This window comes from Lacerta agilis, chromosome 16 (genome assembly GCF_009819535.1).
Source record: "Lacerta agilis isolate rLacAgi1 chromosome 16, rLacAgi1.pri, whole genome shotgun sequence".
NCBI lineage: Eukaryota > Metazoa > Chordata > Lepidosauria > Squamata > Lacertidae > Lacerta > Lacerta agilis.
The window spans coordinates 37,683,196-37,707,349 of record NC_046327.1 but is presented as its reverse complement, the minus strand read 5'-3'; the positions used below and the strand labels follow the sequence as shown (position 1 = coordinate 37,707,349).

The 24,154-nt window shown below is 47.9% G+C and overlaps 2 protein-coding genes across 4 annotated transcripts; one reads left to right on the top strand and one right to left on the bottom strand.

Annotated features, from left to right (window-relative positions):
• Positions 1-339: 339 nt before the first annotated feature.
• Positions 340-12,606, bottom strand: LOC117061276 (ras-related protein Rab-7a-like). Of its 3 annotated transcripts, none has more exons than XM_033174001.1 (6): positions 12,571-12,606; positions 5,923-5,988; positions 3,495-3,621; positions 1,567-1,785; positions 915-1,040; positions 340-698 (listed from the first exon to the last, which is right to left on the bottom strand). In XM_033174001.1, the coding sequence occupies exons 1-6, from the start codon at positions 12,573-12,575 to the stop codon at positions 609-611; spliced, it is 633 nt and encodes a 210-aa protein (XP_033029892.1). In that variant the 5' UTR covers positions 12,576-12,606; the 3' UTR covers positions 340-608. The 3 variants fall into 3 exon arrangements, with proteins under 3 accessions (XP_033029892.1, XP_033029893.1, XP_033029894.1); XM_033174002.1 differs by having other exon boundaries at positions 340-695; XM_033174003.1 differs by lacking the exon at positions 12,571-12,606 and adding an exon at positions 12,462-12,545.
• On the top strand, positions 9,630-21,075 carry RENBP (renin binding protein). The gene is made up of 11 exons (XM_033174000.1): positions 9,630-9,662; positions 9,844-9,971; positions 10,906-10,981; positions 11,623-11,698; positions 12,176-12,348; positions 13,498-13,722; positions 13,810-13,891; positions 15,803-15,978; positions 16,090-16,221; positions 16,603-16,690; positions 20,670-21,075. Exons 2-11 carry the CDS (start codon positions 9,871-9,873, stop codon positions 20,756-20,758), a joined length of 1,218 nt encoding a protein of 405 aa, XP_033029891.1. The 5' UTR covers positions 9,630-9,662; positions 9,844-9,870; the 3' UTR covers positions 20,759-21,075.
• Positions 21,076-24,154: the final 3,079 nt, after the last annotated feature.

Genomic DNA, 24,154 nt, shown 5'->3' with positions numbered 1-24,154 from the left:
CGCTGTGTCCCCTTCCTGTTCAGACCCTAAGATCCTTCCTACCATGCTCTCCTTCCCCATTTATTTTCCTTTGAGACAGGAACAGTCCTCCGCGGAGTTTCCCATGGCTGTCCACCCCTCCGCTCCCCCTCACCCCTAGTGCTGCGTATCTGTCGTTTTTGTGCTATTTTGAACAATTAAAGACCTCCTTTTTTGGAAACCAGGTTCTGTCTGTGAAACTAGATCTTTCCCTCATCCTCTTCTAGTACTAAGGAGTTTGTGGCTACCTTTTGGGAGAAGAGCCCCTTTACCCTCATGGGAGGGCTAGGACGTAAGTGTTTTCACCATTGAAAAGCACAATATTGGCATTCAGCTTTATTTCCATGTGCTTGGGGGAAGAGTAGCCTGGGGTATGATCCAGCTCTCCCAAGTGCTAGACTGTGTCATCCAGAGAACAAAGGTCTACCTTGGGATCCAGCTCCAGAAGCTGTATGCTGCAGCCTTGCCAAATGTCTTTGGGGCTGTTCTGTGGGGTTGCACTTTCACCCTTTGGGATTGCAAAGCATGAAGAGCCCACCCCCTTAGGCATATTCAGACAGACGGAACCTTCCCATCTGTATTTGGTCTGATCAGCAGCTACACTTCTCTCTGGCTGCCCCTTCTGGTGGCCTGGTCTCCAGGTGAACGGAGTCCCCTTGTGGTTCTTCAGGTACCCTCTGCTGAGGTGAAACAAAAAGAAAAGTGGTGAGGGGGCAAAGTTGTTGATGCAGATGGGCAAAGGGCATAAGATGCAGGCTCTTGGGAAGGACTTCATCTTGTAAGAAAGTTGAAAGCAGGGGGAGAGGCGTTTTTGTTTTTAGGGATAAAAGCAATCTCAAATGTATGTGGTCTGTCTGGGGCCTTATAAGGGCAGGGCTGAAAATGAGGTTTCTTACATTCTTTAGTACGGCCCGAATGGCCCACTCAAACACCTCCTGCACGTTGGTGGCTTCCTTGGCGCTGGTTTCAAAGTATTTGGCTTCATGAAGCTTGCTCCACATTTCTGCTTCCTCAGAAGACACCTGGACAAAAACAGGGCTGCAGCTCTTAAGAATCAAAAAGCTTGTGGTCTTTTTAGTGTACATAATGAGAGCAAATCTTTAAGATAATATAATTCTTCCCCAGATACCAAATTCTACATCTCTGCTCGACAATTATGCCCAAGTCTTCTGGTGAAGCTGGTCATTAGGATGCAATATTCCCTGAACTTTCTGTCCACTCCCCGCCTCTTTGAGTTGTTGCAAAGAGTTCTTACAGCCCCCTAACAGAACCCCTAAAGAGTATTGACCCACTAACTACTCCAACCCAGTACGTCTGAGAGCCATACAGGATGTGGCCTTGTGCCCTGCACCTGACTTCATATGTAGCCCTACCCAGTGGCAGACTTTGGGCTTTAAAATTTCAGCAGTGCACTGTGCAATGCCAAAATTCAGGGGTGGTGGTGGCGCCTCTCGCCTTCCGCTGTTTGCCATTGTTGCAGCGCCCCCTTAGCTTGGCAGCCAGTGTGGACGAACCGGTCGCACTCCCCTAAATCCACCTCTGCCCCACCTCACGGTTCTCCAGGTCCATCTTGTTCCCAATGACAGCAGTGGGGAAAGTGGGCTCATCCTTTGGCTCAATCTGCAACAGAAGCTGCTTGTGCCACTTCTCCAGGGCTTGGAAAGAGCTGACAGATGTGACATCGAAGACGAGAAGGCAGCAGTCTGACCCCCGGTAGAGGGCAGTCCCCAGTGCTTGGAACCTTTCTGTACCAGCTGTGTCCCAAATCTAGGTGCAAGAAGAAGGGATCAAGAAGAAGGCTGAGACCTTGATTCCAAGACATCACTGGGTCCTTAGTGACTTGCCTCCATTAATGTTGGTTCTCACAAAGGTTAGCAAGTGTGGGTTTTGTTGTCCCCTTTTGGTGGGGGCATCAGGGGATACCATCCCAAATGATGGTGTGAACTAGTCTCCAGTTTCTTTATTCAATTGATGATGTGGGTTCTTCCACCAGGGTTGAGTGGCTGTCACAACTCTGCCAACAGCAAACTAATTACACATCAGAATCGAAACAAAATAGGAAATTCTTTCCAGTAGCACCTTAGAGACCAACTGAGTTTGTTCTTGGTATGAGCTCTTGGTATGCATGCACACGAAAGCTCATACCAAGAACAAACTCAGTTAGTCTCTAAGGCGCTACTGGAAAGAATTTCCTATTTTGTTTCGACTATGGCAGACCAACACGGCTACCCACCTGTAACTACACATCAGAATGTATATCATGCCAAATGGCTATAAGGGATGGAGAGCTGAAATGGAGCAGCTTTCTTGAACCCCCATCTCCCCAGCTGCATTGCTGGGAGTGCGGTAGAATGATCCATACTTCTACATTTCAGGTGCCAGCTGTCCATTGTGACTGGCACCCAGAAAACGAGTGCTGTGATGTGCTGTTTTGCCATAAAAGTTGGCAATCTTGGATTAAACCAGCAGCCAGAAAAAGTACTGAACAAGATGGGGGCTGCAGCCCTGTAATGTTGAATGTTGCTTCCTGTGATTAGTGGAAACTGGCAATTGTGCAAAATGAGAAATGACAGGAATATGCTTACCACAAGCTGCTGAATTCAGCTTTCTCACAGAACTTGGGTCTGCGTGGTGCAGAACAAAGTACATGGACACAACTAGTTTGCTATATGGGTTGGAAGCCTTTCCTCAAAACAAATTGGCTGCTAGCATTGTAAAGCAGTGTTTTTCAACCACTGTTCCGTGGCACACTAGTGTGCCGCGAGATGTTGCCTGGTGTGCCGTGGGAAAATTACTTTATATATAGTCAATATAGGCACAGAGTTAATTTTTTTAACATTTTCTAATGGTGGTGTGCCTCGTGATTTTTTTCATGAAACAAGTGTGCCTTTGCCCAAAAAAGGTTGAAAAACACTGTTGTAAAGGATCTTGGGTGGGGGTGGCGGCTACCTTGGTTCATGCACTTGGATCAGGAGTGTTTGCTGTGCTTTTTCTGCCATGCTCTTGATTTTTTTTTTCCTTTTGGTTTTTTGGATGGATGGTGTTTACTTGTAATTTTGGCCATCATAATTGTCTATGAATGATCTGAACACATGTGATGTAAATTCTGCTCTGCTTTAGGCCAACCTGGTCTGGCTTTGTAAGCTTTTGCATAGATAGGAGGTCACTTTGAAAGCCATATGGTAAGCTCCTTCCAGGAATGACCAAGTGTAGGTGTGTTACGTAAACCTTGCAGCTCAAGGGAGAATTGTGTTGTTCGTAAGAGACCTGGAGTAGGGAGCCTGTGGCCTCCAAATGGTGTTAAGGATCCCTCCAGTCTCAGCCAGCATGGCCAATGGTTTAGGGATTATGGGAGCCGGAAATGGAGCATGTTACTAAAATTGCCCTAGGCTGGAGCACAGGTTTTTTAAAATGGGTAACATGGAATGAGCTTAGGGGGCGATCTTTGCCCAACAATGAGCCTCTGCTGAGCCTACCTGCACAGTCAGTTTGCGTCCATCAATGTTTACTTCCTTGCTGAGGAAATCTGCTCCAATGGTGGCTCTGTAGCGACTGCTGAAGCGATTGTTAACATACTGGTTCATCAGGGCAGATTTGCCCGCCCTGCGGGGAACGGAGAAGGGTTGACATTTTAAAATATGGAGGTCTAGTCAGTAACCTTCCCCCCTCCCCCGCCTCATCAACCAGCACATGGCTGCAGAGGTGGAGCTGGTTCTCTGCTCCTGAATGCCTCTTGCGCACATGCACACAGTCTTTTTGGAGGCATCAGTGGGGAATCCCATGGTAAGATGGCGAAGGCCTTTTGAGTAGCAGTCACTGGGGCACTGCAGCAGGGAAGGTCTGATGATTTGCTTGTGGCCTTCTGAGGAATATCTAGTTGGCTACTGTAGGAAACATGCTACATGAGGCTCAATTGGCCTTTTGAGTACAAAGGTTTGAAAAAGGCATAAGGAATGCCTGATACAACTCCAAAGGCAGAATAAGTCATCTTGGTAAAGTATTCTTAAAATCAAACAATGGCAAAAGCATATCTTGCATCAAAATGCTTTGGCATTGCATGTACAAAGTCTCCAGAAGCCTTGTACAAAGCTTTGTGTTTGAAATGATATAAGACAAAAATCAGTCAAACCCAACTGACACGGTTTCAACATCATATTCAGTGCTTTGCATGCACTGTGTCTAGCAGTGTTTGAGCCCTACTCTTGTATGTTTTTCTTCACATTTGGTAGATAAAGGTTAACCTAACTATCTTACTTTTTGGCATAAAAGGTAAATGAGAAATCTTAAATCCTCATTGCATTGGACGGTTGTATGCATTTACAATATCTTAAACACATACTAAGGCCCCTTTTGAGTTTAGAAACATATAATGGAAATAACCACATTATTTTACTCAATACATAAAAACTACACTATAATGGCTATAAAAAGTTGAAGGTGGTTGTTGATTATAATTATACAGTAAAGGATTATTACTACACTGCCATAAAGATGTGGTTACTTAATAAATTAGTTGCAACAACAGCTGCTACCAGGCTCGTCAGAGTCAGGTTGATGGGGGAAGGTGGGAGTTAAACAAGCACATTTTACTGAGTATTGTGATGTAGAGGTGTTTTTGTTAACACTTGTGAAGTTACACTAATTTTTCAAGCATGCTTGACTAGTCTAGAGGAGAAGCTGAATAAAAATGCAATATGTTCTCATGTCCATTTAGCTCCCCATGACTAGCAAATGCAGACTTTTCTACTCAGAGGTAAATCCCACTGAGTTCAATAGGGTTTTACTCCTGCAGTCTAAATTATGCAACATATTTAAAATGGAAGCATAATGTGAAAAGAACAAAACAGCTGTGCATAATACATACAGGTTGCAGGTTTTTCTTTTCTTAAAAGCACCCTTTTATTGCATTGATGCTCTCCTGGTTCAGGCAATGGTAATACCATTGCATCCATAGGATAATAGTTCCAGATACAGGTGGGTAGCCGTGTTGGTCTGCCATAGTCGAAACAAAATAGAAAATTATTTCCAGTAGCACCTTAGAGACCAACTGAAAGCTCATACCAAGAACAAACTCAGTTGGTCTCTAAGGTGCTACTGGAAATAATTTTCTATTTTGTTTCGACATAGGACAATAGTCATTTGACTTGGCCTTTAGTTATTTAGTGTTGCCTCTTCCATCTGCTTTAATTCTGGGAACAAACAGCTGGTCTAGTTCAGCTGCACCCCACAAAATTGTCCTATTATCAGCTGCCTGTGGTATACACACACCTGTCAGCTGCAACGTAGTCCCACTTGTTGCATGGACTTTAAAGGACTTTGAAGGAGGTAGAAGAGCAGCGTAGGAGGATCTCGCTGCCCGTGTGAAGCGAAGACACACCAGGCAGCCAAGTTCCTTGCTAAGGCGCTCGGGGAGCGAATAAAGAATACTATTGTACTTCAAGTGGGTGGCTCACTGCAGGTCGTGGGGGCCGAATGCTCCCCAGCCTAGGCTGCAGATAATACGGGGAGAATGGCTGTGGAGGCTCGGAGCTGAACTTCAGCAGGAGAGCCTCGCTGAAGTTTCTCCCCCCGCCGCGCGGGGCTGCCGCTCCCTGCCTCCGCTCCCAGCGCGCGTTTACCGGGCTGCACCGGACGGGCTGCACCTGCCTCTGCGCGGCGCCGCCCCCTCCGCCAATGCCACCTGCCGCCTTAACCCCTTGGCTGCCAAACGGGGACAGGATCCCGGGAATCCTTCCCCTCTCGCCAGTGGCTCTCCTCTTCCCACCCCGACACCAGGCGGGGGATTCCCGCCAGACTGGAGCCCCCGACACCCGCTTAGCCATCGGAGCCCGGCTGGGGGGCGAGGAGGCGGGCCAGCTCTCTCGGCGCTCCTGCTTCCCCCATCCAGGCGCCCCTTTTGCTTACCCGGAATTGCCGATCAGCAGGATCTTGAGGTGGGAACGTCTGAACATGGGGCGTCTGCGCCAGAACCTGCGGAGAGACGGGCGGGTCAGGGCGGCGGCGGCGGCGGAGCAGCCCTACTGGCAGCCTGGGGAACTGGAGCCTCCGTCGAGACCCTTACGGAGCCCTCGCCCGCCCCACCCGCGGCCAGGCGTGGATTCCTGCACCATGCGACTGGCCGGCCCCGCGACGTTTGTGTGGGTCCCCCTCCTCAGTCTGCGAGGCGGGCGCCCGGACCTCTGCCCCAAAGTCCGTCCCCGGCCGTGCGCTCCCCCGAGCCACCTCGGGGCGGCACAGCCTTCCTTCGTTGGCTGCCTCGGGGTTGCTCAAACTCCCTCTGAAGAAGAGAGGGCGCTGCTTGGAGCTCCTCGTCGCCCGCCTCCCCGTCGGCCTCGCCGACGCGCATTCCTGCCGGGCTTATCGGCACAGCCGCCCTTGCTTTGCCGGGTGAAGGGGCAGGCGAGGGAGGAGGAAGGGCGGGGGGCTGCGCCTTCCGGACACGTTTTCAGATGAGGCTGGTGCGATCCGGCTTGTGCAAGGATCATGATGGAGAATCTCATGTCATATTTAAGTCAATCTTAATGCTTATTAAGATCTACAGAGATAAAGCATAGAAGTGGTGGGAGAAATAAAAGGCACGCTGCACATGCTCAGATACAAGCACACGCGTGTTTTAACAAATCATTCCGAAAGTGCCACAATCAGCCTCTGGTGCTGTGAGCGGGTTCAGGGTCTGAGCCCTGGCACAAACTAAGTCTTCTCTGAAAGCCCTTGGCGGGTGCGTGCTAGCTCTCTTGTTGGGGCAGTCCTTTCCCTTCCTGTCCGATTCTGAAACTGCATTCGTATATTCTGTCATTTTCATTTCATATAATAAACCAAACTTTCTTTGTTAATGTGTCTCTCAAGACTCTTAATGTACATCTATTTGTTCACCTGGCATTTAAGAGGTCTTTACGATCACCAGCTCAGGATAAAATTAAATATTAGGTGTCAGGAGTTTTATTTAAGCAGGGATAGAGGCAAACACATATTCTACATATTCCAAGAGGTCAATTATTATCCTTGTATTATATTTTATGTGTCTGCCCAGCAAAAATCCGGCCTGATCACTATTAATTATTCTATTCAGAAAAAGTTTTAACCTATTTGCTAGTACTCCAGTAAATATCTTATAATCTGTATTCAATAGTGATATTGGCCTATAATTTTTGATATTTTCTAAATCTGATCCCTGCTTAGGTATGAGTCTCTCTACATAAACTCTCTCTACATAAGTGTATTTTCTTTTTCTTTTTTGTTTAAGTTTGTGCATTTTGATTTATGTATATGTGCAATACAATCAATTAAAAATATAATGATGATGATGATGATTAAGAGGCAAACACATATTCGTAAATGGGTACACATTATAACTCTAGCAAAAGATTCCAAACCTCGTGGTGTGTGTGTGTGAGAGAGAGAGAGAGAGAGAGAATACAGGTGAGTGCTGGACATGCATGTGAGTTCAGACATATACTGCAACACAGTCTAGAATGTCGTATTAATACCTGTTTTAGATGTGTGAGAAATGTCTTGAGAAGCACTGACCCTTGGCTCAGTTCTGGAACAATCCGAGGTTGTACCGCCCCCCACCCCACCCACTTCTGCCAATGCTGTGTATGCTTCTCACTACTAGGTAGCTAAATGTGCTTCTGTACATCTGGAATATGGGGGAAAGGTTGAATCTTACAAGAACAATATGTGCATTGTTACATAATTAAAGTTAGGTGTAGAAAGGCAATGGAGCTTTAGAAAGCATTACATATGGGAAAACCCAGGGACCAGGTAGGCCCTGCCTCACAGAATTTGCAAACTATATTTTGATAGTAGGGGAGACCACAGAGGAACAGTCAAGGATGCTCTCACTACTTTCAATGTGTCCTACACACAAGAACTTCCCGGATAATTTTGCACCATATCAGTTAGTATGTGATGGTTATTTGGTGCTGTTTAAGGCACACAAGTGTGTCTTGTGTGCACCTTCATGTGTGAAAAGTGTGCATGGATCTATTTTGCCACATGTGCACATTCACCCAGTGAATGGGGCAGAAGATAGTGAGTGACCTCCCTTGCACCATAGCATATGTGCAAGCCTGCATGGGAATATAGACAGGGAGGGGATCTCTTGGTAGACCACCTGCCTTTCCTTGGATGTCCAGATGCAAAGGAAGTAGGGTGAACAGAACAGAAAGAAGAGGAGGATGGCTATTCCTGCACCTTTAAGCGTTGTGTAGGTAATTTCAGCCAGAGTAGCTTGTTGTGTAAGCTACATCTGCTGCATTTCCCTTTTCTGCACTGCTGTTAAAAGAAGCAGGAGCCACAAGCGCCAGGTTCCACCCACGTTTGGGGGTGCCCAGAGCAAGCAGGATATCATGTGCACATGTGATGTCACATGGCGGGCGGAGGCCACAAGGTCCAGCGCAGCTGCAGATAGGCTGGGTGAGGCCCTTTGCAGGCCACAGAATATTGAGGGAGTCTGGCCCCTCTTTGGAAATGGGGGGGCCTTCAGCCCCCCCCCATGGTGCCCCTGGCAGGAGCCCAGTCCTCTTTTTCACCTGGCCTCCTCGTGGGAAGACAAGCCTCTTGCATCTTTAACAGTTGCATAAAAGAAGATGGGTGGGGGTGGGGCAGCAGTTTGCCATGCTGTGGGGCTGAGAAAAACTCAATCTGCATTCTTTTTAGTTGCATAATTGCCTTACCTGACACATGTCCAGTAGACAACTTTGATTTGCAGAACTGGCACTGTGGCAGGTGCTGCATAATACTCATTCCACAGTGGAAAGAAAAATCAGTATTTTAGTGTGGCACCAACTACACTTTGGAACTCCCTGCCTGTTGCCTATTGATAACAGGCGGGTGCCTTCACTGTACTTTTTTTCAGTACCTGCTTAAAACATTTTTGCTTTGGGAAAGCCTATCTAGACATGTAGAAGTTACATGTTTTGATATTTTATTGCTGTTAATTTTAATCCACTACTTATCCTTGTTTGTTTTTATTGATACTTTTAATGTTTTTAAAACTGCTTAGAGAGGTTTGACTGCAACCAAGTGGTATATAAATGCTGTTAAGTAAAATAACAACAACTAAATTCCTGCTTTCATCCAATTGTTAGACACGCGAGGCCTCCTGGATGCCCTGGGCACCTTGCGATGGTATATATTTGAAACGAACCATGTGATCCTAGAGGGAAAACACACGCACCGCCCTCTCCCTCTCCAGAGTTCGCCTGGGATGGGGGCAGCAGGTGCTGCGCTTTTGCTGCCAAGGGGGATTCCTCCCCTGACGTACGAGCGGGGCATCCCAATAGCGGTGACGTCATGCAGCCGCGTTTGGGGTCGTCCCTGCTCCCAATCGCCCCTCGCGCCTTCAGCTCAATAGTCCCTCAGGATGCAGGGGGGAGGGGAAGTACCCGAGTTAGGAAGCATTACTCGGGCGCTTTTAAATGCTTTGTGCCTTATTGTTGCCCTTTTGTTCACTGTTCTGGGATTCCTGCTGCCGATCTCTGGACCGGATCACGGCAGTTGTAGGGTTAATAAATGGAAACGGAGGAAAACGAATAAATCAGGGTCTTCGCTCCCCCACGTGGGAGAAAGGGTGGGGCTAGTGTCAGGTGACTTGGGCAAATCATATGACCAGCAGTTCCCTACTTAGATCTAAAACTTCTGTAATTTTTTAAGTTTTTGGGGGGTTGGGCTGGGGGCGGTGGCGTTGAACGTGGTTTTATGCTAGTTTCCCGTGGGTCCCGGCAGTGCATCTCGGGGCTCTTTCCCCCCCCCCCCCACTCTGGGTCATATCCTGGGATGTGCTGACTCTGCTGATACAGAAACACCTTTACGCCCCTACAGGGATCACCGCTGGAAAAAGCATCGAGGATGGATTTGCCGTCGCTGTTGAGCTGGCATGGACGCATCTCCCGAGAGCTGGACGCCGTGGTGGATTTCTGGCTTCACCATTCGCATGACGAAGAATACGGGTGATGGATCGATGCCTGTCTATTCATCTATGGGTCGCCCCTGTTGCCCCTGGGCCAGCCAGTGAGGGACGGGTTGTGGTTGAGGGGGGATTTGAACACGGGTCTCCCGCAGTCCAGTCCTGTACGCTACCACACTGACTCCCTCTCGTGACATGTGGGGGAGGTTATGTTTATAGTGATGCTGCTATACACGCCATTAATGGGGGGGGGGGGAAGAGGGTATGTGAAACAGGGGAGCCCTTCCCAGAAAGGGGGTGGGGGTGGAACATACCACTGAGATGCGAGGAGATACTTCCCCCTCCCTCCCCTAACATGGCCTTGCTCGATCCTGAGGCAGACAAATCTACCTCTGGCTTGGCAGCCCTTTTCATTTAGCCCGCCAGGCTATTTCTGGGAGGCTGTGCCCACCTGACTCACGCTTGATGTCATGCATGACTTGAAAGGAACCACCCAGAGCTTAGGGCTCCCTGTTGCTCCTTGGACCCACCACAGATGACATTCCACTGGGAAATGCTCCTCTGCAAGCTTCATGGAAGCAAATGTGGGCTGTGGGCAAGATGCTGCTGCCCCTAGATATGCTCGCCTTCCATTTCCGTGGGGCTTGCGTGAGTCAGGTGGGCACTGCCCCTACCTTGGCTCTAACTCCTGGCACTGCCAGAGGCAGCCTCCTGTCTTACTTCTCCCAGGCCAGGGCTGGGGGAAACTCCAAAACTCCTTGTACTCCAGCTCCCATCCTCCCTGGCTGAGGGGCTATGGGGAGTGGGGAGCCCCACGGCTTTCTGGAGGGCCACAGGCTCCCCCACTCAGCCACACCCTACGACAAGTTCCTCTTTAGTCAGTAGTTCTCTGCCCTGCCTGCTCTCATCCTTTCCTCTAAGGAAATTGTGGGCCCCACCCCTCCTGGTTCTCACCCCTGCCTCTCCTTTCTCTCCAGGGGGTTCTTTACATGTCTGGGCCAGGATGGGAAAGTTTATGATGACTTGAAATATGTTTGGCTGCAAGGCCGGCAGGTAGGTGTCCTCAGGGGCCGTGGATTTTGGAAAAAGCTTTTTAGATTTTCTGTTGAGATCCCCTTTGTGTGGTTGGGGCTGGGGTGGGAAATGAGGCTGGGGAGGGCCAGCAGACATCAGAGGGGCTTCTCCGAAGCCGGTCAAGGCTTAATTGGAACCTGGCTTGCCTGGAATTGGCCTCAATCTGGTTTCAGGGCTAGGTCTTAAAGCTTGGAATGAACAGGTAAAGCAAATTTAATAAATAAACGGCACAAGTCTCTCCGAGCATGTGCAGAATGCCTCAACACTGCAGATCCCGTCAGTCCCCCATATTGGGAAGGTTTTTGTATGAGGAATTTCCAAGCAAATCTGAGGTCCAGCACCTGTTAAGCTTAGGCCAGGATTGTGCATCACTATGGAGAGCCATGCTCACAGCTCATACCCTGAATGGCAGACATCAGTGCCGGGGCTTAAGCCAGGGAAAGGAAAGCTGTGGCCCTCCAGGAACGGATGGAGTCCAGTTCCCATCATCCCTGACCTTGCTGGCTGGAGCCGATGAGTGCTGGAGTTGAGCAAGTGTCCTCATCCCTGGCTTAAGCCAAGGCAGATGTCTGCCATGAGACTAGAGGGCCCAGTTTACCCCTCCATCCCTTCTCAAACAGGTGTGGATGTACAGTCGGCTGTATCGAAAAGTACCGAGATTCCGGCGCCCTGAAATCCTGCAGGCAGCCCGAGCAGGTAATTTCTTCCATTTGTGTACAGAAGGGATGGGATTTGGGAATGAAGGCAAAGAAAGGGCAATATTAGGTGGGCAGACAGAGGTCTGTGGTGTGTAGACTGGGACAGGGAGTTGAGATGCGGGCTGAGAGGCTCTTGAAAGTTCTGATACTTTGCAATGTTGGTGGAATTGTAGGGGTTGTCCCCCCCACAATTAATCATCATCATAATCTAACCAGTTAGCCTTTCCTGTTAACTGAGTACTCCTTGTAACAGCCTTGTATGGTAAGCCTGAGGCAGAGAGACCTACTGTGTCTGTGGGAGAGGGGCAATCTGTACTGGGGCCTCCCAATTTGTAGCTCAATCCCTGGTGTCATCAGTTGGAGAAAGTGTAAAAAGTTGGTGGGGGGAGGTCTTGGCCCAAGTGCTCTGAGCATTTGGTTGCCAGTAGTAGAGGGGGTGGAACTGCCTTCCTCCAAATCTACTTCTTTCCCTGAGGTGGGGAGTTCCTGTTAGAGCATGCGCGAGTGGCCCCACCTTCACAGAAGTGTGCCTTTGTCCTGACTCGTGATGGGCGCCCTGTGAAAATCCAGCGCACCATTTTCAGCGAGTGTTTCTATGTCCTTGGGCTGGACGAACTTGGACGAGCAACTGGGGAACCTCGTTACCAGGTGAGGTCAGGAGAGCTGGATACAGATGTCCTGATCGCCTGCCTGCCTCCTTATATGAAACAGTGAGAATCTAAACCTGTTTATCCTCCCTCTCTGCTCCCTCCGATTATTACCTCAGCAAAAATACCCTTTCCCCAAAGCTATGGTACAGCTCCTAGCACTTGGCTGATAAAACCACAGCCGTAGGGTTGGGCCCAGAGTGGAGAGACCAGCTCATTTTACCTCATGGTGCTGTGGTTCAGGGACGCCTTCCTGTCTCTATGGATACTGGCGTTCCGTTGATAGAACTAGAAGAAGAACAGCCACCATCTACATAGGGGAAGAGGCTGGGTCTGCTCTTGTGTAGGGTTGACCCTTGCCTGAAGTCCATGGGAGGTGCTATGGGGCCTGCTGTGAAGCTCTGCTCCCCCAGGAGGCAGTGATGGCCACCAACATAGATGGCTTGACAAATTTGTGGAGGAGGAGTGGGCTATCAATACCCACTAACCCTGATGGCTCTGCTCTGCCTCCGTAGTTGGAGGCTGTAATGCTTCTGAACACCAGTTGCTGGAAACCACAGGAAGGGAGAGCACTCAGGTTGGCCACGGGGAGAACAGGATCCTGGACTAGATGTGCCACTGCCCTGATCTGCCAGGGCTCCTTCTTACATTCATATGTTATTGGCCAGTAGACTGCAGAATCCTATCACGGGAGGCAAAAGAGTGCTTAAGTACGGAAGAGGAGCCCTTCTGGATCAGACCAACGGCCTACTTCGTCCCATACCCTCTTTCCCACACTAGCCAACCAGATGCCTTCAAGCAGCACATGAGAGCGACAGCTCTTTCTCCCCCTTTTCTCTTGGGTAGTGGAACTGTACTACAACACATATCTCTGTTGGTTGGAGGAGTGCTGAGTGGTTGGTTCTGGGGCAGCCGCCTGGCTTATTCACTTGCTCTCTCTCACCCTCCATGCCGATCAGCCCTGATGAAGCCTGAGCAGTGAGCAAATAAGTTTGGCCAAGGCTTGCTGAGTCCTTCAGCCAGAACCCTTGGAGAAGTGGGAAACCTGACTCCAGGCATGGATGTTGTGGGAGTGGGACCAGCCCTAACCTCAGGTCTCCACTTGGCTAATGGGTATTTTCGTAGGTTGTAACGATGTTCCTGTTGGCAGAGGGAAGCCCTGGCAATGATGGAGGCCATTGTACACTGGGTGAGGGAGGATCCCTCTGAGCTGGGACGCCCACTGCTGGCGGGGGCAATCCCACACGACTCCATGGCTGTTCCCATGATGCTCCTCAACCTGGTGGACCAGTTGTCAGAAGGAGATGCAGACGCTGCGAGCCAGTTCAGTGAGCTGGGAGACTGGTCTGCTCAGCGAATCCTCATGCATGTGCAGGTAAATGGCCAGCCTCCCCACTGCCCCTTAGTCTTGCTTTTGTCTATGTTTGATATGTTTTGGAATAGAATTCTTATTTTGCTACAGAGGGATGGTGCTGCTGTGTTGGAGAACGTTTCTGAAGAGGGCAAGGAGTTGCCAGGGTGTTTGGGAAGACAACAGAATCCTGGTAAGAAGGGACCAAGAGCCAGGATGCTTTGGGAGTCAAGTGCAGCCACGTATATTTTGCTGAGGAATTTCATGTTGGCCAGAACCCCAGGAATCTAAATTTTTAGCAAACAAATTTCTAGCCTGTTTAGCAGTAGAACAAAGTTTCAAAATATATCTGTCAGACCCACAGGTTAGGGTCCTGAATGAAGAGTTGGGCTGGTGTATGCATTGCACTCAATTGCTGGGAGATTTGTAGCCCTCCAGATGTTGGATATCAACTCCCATCAGCCCCAGGCAGCAGGGCCAACAGTCAGGAACAATGGGAACTGTACTCCCAGCAACACCTCAAGGTCCACACATTCTCCAGCCCTGTATTGCATAGGATCAGGTGGTGGAACTGCAGTTGCACCGCTGTAGATTGCAGGGGCCATATTTTTAATGTAACTAGTCATGGGCTTAGCCAAGAGGGGACAGGGAGGGGCAGCTGCCCCCAAAATCAATAAAAAATAAAAATACATCGCTAACTGAGGTTCTGCCCCTCCTAACAAAAGGCATGCCCCTCCCAACAAAAATCCTGGCTACGCCCAACTAGTTCAGACTTTGCCAGCCTGGTATGTCCTGCCCCCCACCATAAGATAGGTGGCGACTCCTAGGGGCCGAGGCAATTTTGACATCCCCCCAAAGTCAGCCCCCTCAATTTTCAGAGGGTGTTTGGCTCTGCTCCCTGGCTTCTTGCAATGTTGCACAAAGTTGCATCCGGTCCCGTCAATCCTCTGGGGAAGCTGGCGCCTCTGCACCAGAGTGTTTTGGACTACAATTCCCATCAGCCCCAACCAGTATAGTTGTGCTGGCTGGGGCTGGGGGCTGTTGGATATTCCAAAGTATTTGGAGGTTGCCAGGTCGGTGAGGGTTGGCATGTCAGGGCTACCGTTAGTTGTGCTCGCTTGCTACCTGCGGGGAGTCTTTACGTGGAGCCTTCAAAAGTACTACACCGTCCTCTCACCCCTGCAGTCTGAAGTGGTGCAGCCTAGATAGCTACCATCTCATACTGCAGAGATTGGCGCCTAGACCTTGGCACAGCTCCTTACTAGCATCCCTGCCTCCACAGCCCCCTGGCCCCTTGTGACAGTTTTCTTTCTCCCATCCCCAATTTATGCAAGAGAGAGAGAGAGAGGCTGCTGAGCTGGGAAGCGGGAACAGTTTCACAGAGTCCCCATCCTGTCACCAGCTGGCGCAAGGCTCCTTAAAACTGCTTGGCTGAAGCAATGGCAGACGTATGCTTCTCAGCCAAGCAGCTTAAAGAAGCGGAGGGAGGAACAAGCTGTACTGGCGCCTCTCCGATGCAGCTTGTTTCTCCCTGGGTGTGCTGGGCACTGGTGGCGAAGGAACTCGGGAGGAGGCTGTTTCACCTGCAATATACCACTGGGTGGAGCTGCCATTGCTGTCTGCCCCTCATACCGGTCCTCCTGGGCGATGAAATGATACATTACGGTACCCAGGCCCTACTGGAGACGGAGAGGAAGGGTGTATCAAACGGAAAATGAATTGATACTGATTTATATATATTAGTAACTTTGTATTACTGTAACATTTCTGTGTGTTTTTGTAATGTTTTGTGTAAGTTGTCTGTTGTTATGTCAGTTTTCTGTACCTTACTAGAGATGTTTTTAATATATTAAGTGATATAGAAGTAAAATAATGAATCTGCCGTGGGATGGGGCGGGAGCCATTTTTTCCTGTCAAGAGCTGCATTTCCTCAGCATTCTCTGTCGGGAGCTGCATGCCAGTGCTGAGCGGATGGGTCACCCCTCCCTCCTTCCCTTCCTCCGCCACCTGCATGGAACTAGGCTGAGGGCAGCAGGTTGCCTTCCCCAGAACTACAAGCTGGCACTGGGGGGTTTCTTCTCCATTTTTTTGTTTTGTTTCTAAGGCCATGCAATTGAAGCGGGCTGGTTCCTGCTCCGCTATGCGCAGCGCCAGCAGGACTCGGGCCTCGTGGCCCAGGCTGTGGAGAAGTTCATGAAGGAGCCATTCCGTTTGGGCTGGGACCCTGAACATGGTGGACTCTTTGCCTTCCAGGATGTGGACGGCCTCTGCCCAACACAGGTACAGAAGCTAAAGCCTACATTCACCATGTATTTGACAACCCCCCTCCTCCTGGGATCTCTTGGGTTGTTTCCCCCACCACCACCAACTTTCCCTCTCTCTCTCCTTCAGTTAGAGTGGAAAATGAAGCTTTGGTGGCCACACACAGAAGCCATAATTGCATTCCTGATGGGCTTTGCTGAGACTCGAGACCAAGAGCTCCTGGAACACTTTGTCCAAGTGGCTAAATATGCCTTTGCCAAGGTAAGGTTGAAGGCTGGCCATGGAGTCTGTTTGAATTTGGGAGGGGCAGGGGGTGCCATTAAGTTAGAACAGAGGTGGTGAGATGAGGTTTGAAGAAAGTACATTGCTCAGGCAGATGGTCCCAAGCTCAGTCTTTGGCATCTCCTGGTCAAAGGCTCTGGGGGCTGGGAAAGAAGCGGTGCCCGAGACCTTGCAGAGATGGCTACTGCTTGGATGCAGCATAAGGCAGCTTCCACTGGTCAATATGGTGACCGTCAGCTTCCTAACCTATGGGAGTAGCACCAGGAACCTAAAAACTCCATACCTCACATCTCACACTTATATCATCTTATAATCTGATATGCATATTTTTTTCACCACCTTTGCTTGTTCTTTTCTTAGTTCAGTGACCCACAGGCAGGTGAATGGTTTGGCTACCTGACCCAGGAGGGCAAGGTGGCTCTCACAATCAAAGGAGGGCCATTCAAAGGTAAAGAGGCTGTGTTGGCTTAATTGTGATGGTTGGGGACGGGGGGCAGTAATAAGATTTAATCTGAGCAAGAATGTCAGCTAGGCAAACCTGCAAGGCCTTTTTCCAGTATTGAAGCTCAGTGGCAGAATGCAGACTGCAGTGTAACAAGAGTGGCTCTAGACCAGCAAACTTTTTCAGTCCACTGTCCCTCAGACCTTGTGGGGGACCGGACTATATTTTTTGGGGGAAATGAACGGATTCCTATGCCCCACAAATAACCCAGAGATGCATTTTAAACAAAAACACACATTCTACTCATGTAAAAACACCAGGCAGGTCCCACAAATAACCCAGAGATGCATTTTAAATAAAAGGGCACATTCTACTCATGTAAAAACACGCTGATTCCCGGACCGTCTGTGGGCCAGATTTAGAAGGCGATTGGGCTGCATCCGGCCCACAGGCCTTAGGTTGCCTACCCCTGGTCTACTAGACCATATGCAGAACGTGTGTTCACCCTGCTATTGATAACCATCACCCACTCACAGCTACCTAGAATTAGCAGTGTGGGGTAGAAAGAGACAGCAGCATATACCTACCTCAAGTAAATGCTCTCTTGGGATCACCTGCTGCTTTTGGAGTAAAATGACCAGTCTGCCCCTATGCATCCGTAGGGCTTTGAGGGGGAAACCACTACTGCCCTGTTTGAAGTGATAATGCTTCTATAGCACTATCAGCATGCAAAACTTGTCAAAGACATTGAGGGAGAATAGCAATATCCCCATTAGGACTGCAACTTTTTCAGGTTTTACAACTATTACTCTGTTTTCATAGGCAACCAACGTGCTCTTGATTTAATTGCTATTTGTTTATAACACATATAGATTATTTATAAAAGCTGAAGATAGCAGGCCCCATGTAAGGCGCCAGGGCTCAACCCCTTGCACAGGAAGGAAGGAATGCCTCTTTTTTAAATTAACTTCATCATCATCATCATCATCATCATTCTTTATTCGACCATCAGAAAAGATACATTTATCCATACAGAATTAAAACATCTAAAACATCTAAAGGAACTTTAGAATAAAACATAGCCAGCACTAACATGAAGCTATACAGATAAACCCATGTTAATTAACTTATTTATTGATATTTATTCATAGATATACAAAAATACATACCCATTACAAAGCACTTTTTATAATATAAAAATAGAGAGCCAGTGTGGTGTAGTGGTTAAGAGCGGTAGACTCGTTATCTGGGGAACCGGGTTTGCGTCTCCGCTCCTCCACATGCAGCTGCTGGGTGACCTTGGGCTAGTCACACTTCTTTGAAATCTCTCAGCCCCACTCACCTCACAGAGTGTTTGTTGTGGGGGAGGAAGGGAAAGGAGAATGTTAGCCGCTTTGAGACTCCTTCGGGTAGTGAAAAGCGGGATATCAAATCCAAACTCTCCTTCTTCTTCTCTTCTACTAAGATAAGACAGCTACTTAGTCTAAAAAAGAACAAAGTCAGAAAGGAGAGACCTGTAAAACGAAAAAGGGAGAGAAAAGGGGAAGAAAGGAAAAACTACAGAACTATGGAAAAGAGTAAGAGGACTTCTGACTCTCTGTCCTGCAGCTACATATATTTATTCTTTAAAATCCAACCATCCTATCTTCTATAAACCAGTATTTTTTCAGTCTTCAGATTCTGATAAGTTCATTTTCTCTTTCATGCAAAAAGTCCATAAGAAATTTCCAGTCCTTAACAAATGTCAGTAATGATTTTTCTCTAATTAAAACATGTTAACTTTGCCATAGGGAAGCGGGTAGTGCTGTGGTGTAAACCACTGAGCCTCTGGGCTTGCTGATCGGAAGGTCAGCGGTTCAAATCCCCGTAACGGGGTGAGCTCGGTCCCTGCTCCTGCCAACCTAGCAGTTCGAAAGAACGTCAAAGTGTGAGTAGATCAATAGGTACCGCTCCGGCGGGAAGGTAAACGGTGTTTCCGTGCACTGCTCTGGTTCGCCAGAAGCGGCTTTGTCATGCTGGCCACATGAACCAGAAGCTGTCTGCGGACAAACACCGGCTCCCTCAGCCAGTAAAGTTGAGGGAAGAATATATTTCTGCAGGAACAAAGAAAAGAAATGGAGTTTTATTGTATATATGCATTCCCAGTTTTGTCCAAAATTGATTCTTTTGGATGAACAAGGTAGATATATTGGGATGGAAATTAACATTTGTGGAAAAATGACTTTGGATGTAGGTATATATGCTCCGAATGACAACAAATCAGCTTTTTATAAAGGAGTTATGGATAGACTGAGGGATTATCGATATGAGAACTGGTGCCTTATGGCAGATTGGAATGCTCTCCCCTAGACAAGACAGGAGTCCAGAGAACTGTATTTTGCAGCCTGTCATGTCTAATGTGGATGAAGGAGTGGTTGACATGGAGAAGGGAGAGGACTTTAGAAATAGGACATGACCTAAGGTTTGGATGGCATGGATATCTGTGGTATAATAAAGTTAATGTAGATTTTAAAAATCACTGTATTAGAAGTGCCATATTAAGAATTTGGAATAAATACAAACCTAGGTTGCACCAAAAGACACCAGTATGGATTTCACCACAAGAAGTTTTTCACAGAAAAGAGATGACAGGCAAAGGGAAATGGATAACATACCACAAAATAATAGAAACACATCAATGAGATTACAAAATCAAATCAAGGGAACATGTAAAAACAGACGGTTACAATCCTCATTGGTTCCCATATATGCAGTTAGTAGACAGGTTTAAGTTGGACAAAAAGAACTTTGGTATATAACAAGACAAGACAGACTTTGCAATCCAATTGTGTACCTGAACATGCTATTGCAAAAATGTATAAACTGAAATTTGAAACTGAAGAACAGGTTAAAAAATGCATGATTAAATGAGCAAATAATAGTAATAATAATTGTTATAATATACAGATAAAACAGTGGGAACATATGTGGATAAGGGGTTAAAATTTACATTATGTTATGATCTTAAAGAGATTTTTTTATAAAATGGAGTATCATAGGTATTATAACTCCTGAGAAACTAATCAGAATGTATAAAGATGTTTCAAAACTTTGCTGGAAATGCTAAAAACATGAAGGGACTTTTCATCAGGACATGTAAAAGGGCTACAAAAGTTAGATACCAAGACTGTACATACATTGATACAGCAGATTTTAAAGGTTACTATTAAATTGCAGCCAAAACTTATTCTCTTAGGGCTAAAGGGCACACTCTAATGGGGGAGCCTCTTGAAGCAAAGCAAATATGCTTCCCCCCAAAAAATATTTATGTTGTTCATGCACAAATTACGCAGTCCTAACCATGTCTACACAGAAATAGCTTATATTTAGTTCAGTGAGGCTTACTCCCAGGTCAATAGGGTTAGGCTTGCATTTTAAGATTTGCCACACTGGAATCCTCTTAGCCTTGGTGGTACTTTTTCTGATCTGTAATTTACATTCTGCTAGCTAAACTTCAATTGTTGTGATTTTTTAGTAAGCTGCAGGCATTTTGGAGAGATTAGACCAGGCTTCCTCAACCTCGGCCCTCCAGATGTTTTTGGCCTACAACTCCCATGATCCCTAGCTAGCAGGACCAGTGGTCAGGGATGCTGGGAATTGTAGTCTCAAAACATCTGAGGGCTGAGGTTGAGGAAGCCTGGATTAGACAAATGACTGCTTGACTTCCCTTTCAACCTTCTTTTTACCATTTCCCTCATTTTTATGAAGTTTCTCCACAGCTGTTCAAATGAGCCAAGAGCTGCCCTTGATGGTTCCAAATCTACTTCCACCAGCTCACCTGTTTAAGATACACGACTTGCAATACTTCAAAGCCCCCAGACCAAGCTGTGGTTAGGGAAATGCAGTAAAAAAGGGTGTTTGGGAGACAGGATCCCTGTCTTGTTTCATTTATTTAAAGCATTTTTATCCTGCCACCTTTTATTCCTCCCCATGTCTATTTTTGCAGGCTGTTTCCATGTCCCCCGCGCACTCTATATCTGTGAAGAAATTCTGGAATCGCTCATAAGGGAGACTGAATTGACCAGCCAGGGATGAAACACTCCACTAACTCTTGTATTAAGTGAAGGGATGGGTGCGCTCTGTTTTCTGCCTGGGACAAATCTTAATTCCAGCCACATTCTTCTCCACCCATGGTAGAAACGGAAGAACCCCTTTTCAGCCACTTCTCACTCCCAGTTCCAATGGCTATTTTACACTCCTGGGCGACCTTGATTTTGCAGAACACCATCGTGAACAAACTTGCTACGGATCCCAGGCTGTGCTCTCTTACAGGAGGAGATAGACTGTTAACCGCTGGTCACATCCAGACCATACCTTTAAAACATTTTAAAGGACTCATACCACTTTTAACAGTCAGTTTCCCCCAAACAATCCTAGGAACTGTAGTTTCTGTGCGATGAACCCAACAAACCTATAATTCCCAGCACTGTTGACAAACCATAGTTCCCTGGATTCTCCATGACTGTTAAAGTAGCATAAGAGTGCTTTAATGTATACTGTGAAGGTGACCAATATTTTGGCTCTTAACCATTTTCATGGTGGGAGAATTTTGGGTTTTTTTTTTTTTTTTTAATGCTTTCCTTCTCTCCCTGGTTAGGGAGCCTTTGCAATTTCCTTGCCAGATGTTCACCACTTGCCTTTTTTTCTTTGAGGGTCCAAATGAATCTGTGCAATTGAGAATCAATAAAAAAGATACGCACTGAATGGAAAACGGGAGTGTGTTAGGCCTACCCTGTTGTGCTTTTTTCCTATTCATGGGGAGAGAAACTACTGGGGGATGGAGCGTGAGGGTTTGCCAGAAACCTAGTTTCACTGAAGTGACTGGGCTATACAGGTATACCGTATCTGACTGAGTGGTGGTGGAGGCCTCACAAAAATTGCCTCGACATATAAGCATGTTGGAGTGACAGGTTCTAGCCTAGCCTTCTCCCTGACATGCCTGTTTTCTGTGTGGATTGATTTATTTGTTTTTAATGGAGCATTCTGTCATGTGAAGCCCAACCAACAGCCTAGACTCAGAAGAAATTCTAGAGAGACAGAGAGAGCAATCCTTGTCAGGGAGTCACAGGGGCTACTTGGATGGTGCAGTGGCGGGGGAGCATGCCACATTCTATATTCTAGGATCATGTCCTCCCACTTAGATATGTCTGGGAGGACTCTGTCCCAGCTTCTGCCAACCTAGCAGTTCGAAAGCATACCAGTGCAAGTAGATAAATAGGTACCGCTGCGGCGGGAAGGTAAATGGTGTTTCCGTGCGCTGGTCACATGACACAGAATGCTATCTGTGAACAAGCACCAGCTCCCTCGGCCTAAAGCAAGATGAGTGCCGCACTCCATAGTCACCTTTGATTGGACTTAACCATCCAGGGGTCCTTTACTTTTATGTCTGGGATGGCCCACAGGCCCACCTGCGAGAGTGCTGCTGAGGAGTACAGCCGCCGCCAATAGGCTCTGGTGTGTACCAAACATCCCTTGGGGGCCATGATGCAATGGCACCCCCTTACTACTTTGCCTGATAGACCAACCTAGTGAAGATGGCCCATTCTCCACCCTGCTAACACAGCAGCAGCAGCAGTGATCCCTGGTAGGCCTAAGTGCCTTAGTGGGCAGAGTGTGACTATCCTGGAGCCCTAGGAGCAGCTAGATCAGGGAGGTCCAAAGCATGGCCCAAGGACCGCACGTGGCTGTTGGCAGTCCTCAGCTACATTTGCCACCTCCCTCAGCCCTCACACTGCCTTTCCAAAGCCTGGTAAGCGAGGCGCTGGGCTTTGGGAAGGAGGTGTGAGGGCTTTGACAGGGTCCTTGAGTCCTCCTGCGTCCTTCCTGAAGCCTAGTTAGCACTTTGCCAGCTTTAGGAAGGAGTTGGGAGGGCTCTCGGACACCGGCAGAGGCTTGCAACTCCTCCCCAAAGCCTGGCTCCTCGCTGAGCCAGCTTTGGGAAGGCTGGGCGGGGTCTCAAATTTTGGCCTCGCTTCCCCCCACATGACAGGTTGGTGTGCAGCCCACAGGTTCTGTGTCAAAAGTACTATTGTGGCCCACTTGGTATGAAAAGTTAGACCGGCCTGAGCTAGATCCTTGTCCACCACTGTAGAGTCTCATGCTGAGGCCAGCTGGAAATAGGGTGAAGCCCAGGATGTGGAAAGAATCCTTCCCAGCTAACCCTGGCAACACATGAGGCACAGTTATACCTGTCTCTTTTTAAAGAGTATTCAGAATGGAGTGAGTTTTGAGAGTAAAAGATGGTGTTCATGGGGTGGCCCCTGCTCAGCCCAGCGAGGCTCATGTGGCGAGTCCCAGTTGTTCTGTCCGTTGTAGCTTCATCCCCACACTAGGGAAGCCATTACCTGTTGCATAACACTTTGTCACAAAGCTTGCAGAGGTTTAAGGACCCTTTCTTGAACAAGTAGGTTGGCAGCTCCCCAAGGGATCAGGGAGCATTGCTGTCAGACAGACAATGGTGACCTCTCTGGTGTAGGGCTGGGTGTCAGGTGGGTGTTGTCTGCATTGTTGTTGTGGGGAGCAAAGGGGGAGGCGGGGAGAGAGAAACATTCAATGGGCAGCAACTGGCAGGTACAACATCTGAACCTGGTTGCACAATGGATGCTTGGAAAGAAAGGAGAGTGGTACCATGTGACAGCTCTGCCAGTAAATTCCCCTCAGCTGCCCCCTTTCTCCCCAGCCCACCCTGGCATGATTGTGAGGGGCAGTCTGCAGTGACTGAGGCTTTCCCTGTAGTGAGTTTGTTCTGCTCCATACATTTAGGCTGTGATCCTGCAAGGCTTGCTGTAATCTTGTGCTTTGGGGGGCTCTGTGGGGCAGGAAGAACTGGCGGCTTTCTCAAAGTAAAGCTCATGCTGCTAAGTGGCCTGAGAGGAGCTAGACTGTAGCCCATCTCAGATCAGAGGGCTGAAGCTTAAAAGCAAAGTGAAGCTTGTTTGCACCACTTTGGGAATCGACAAGACTCATTTGGGACCTGCAGCATGTGATACAGTCAGCAGTCCTATTGAGCAACTTCCGATCTTAGTCCCAGGAGTATGACATGCAGATTTATCATCATGGCCCTGCTTGAGTCTTCCAGCCCACTTCCTCTTTTTTTGGAAAGAAGAAATCTGCAGACAACACATTTTTTTAAAAAAAGCAGGCACTTTAATCATGTATGTAGTTGTTCACTCCGCCATGATCAATTTGACTGTGTGTACATTTTTAGTTATTTTGTCTAAATCTATACTGTATATTATCTCATTTACTATATGAGTCTAAAAGCCATTGTCAGGATTGATGTATTGTGATGGTCAATACATCAAGTTTTGTTATGGGCGCTGCTTTTTTTCTGGGGGGAAGCAGGGATACGCATACCGCTAAACATTTTGTGAATCTAAATTTGGCCTCACTGAGGGGCAGTATCTCAATATGAGTAGGAAAATGAGATTA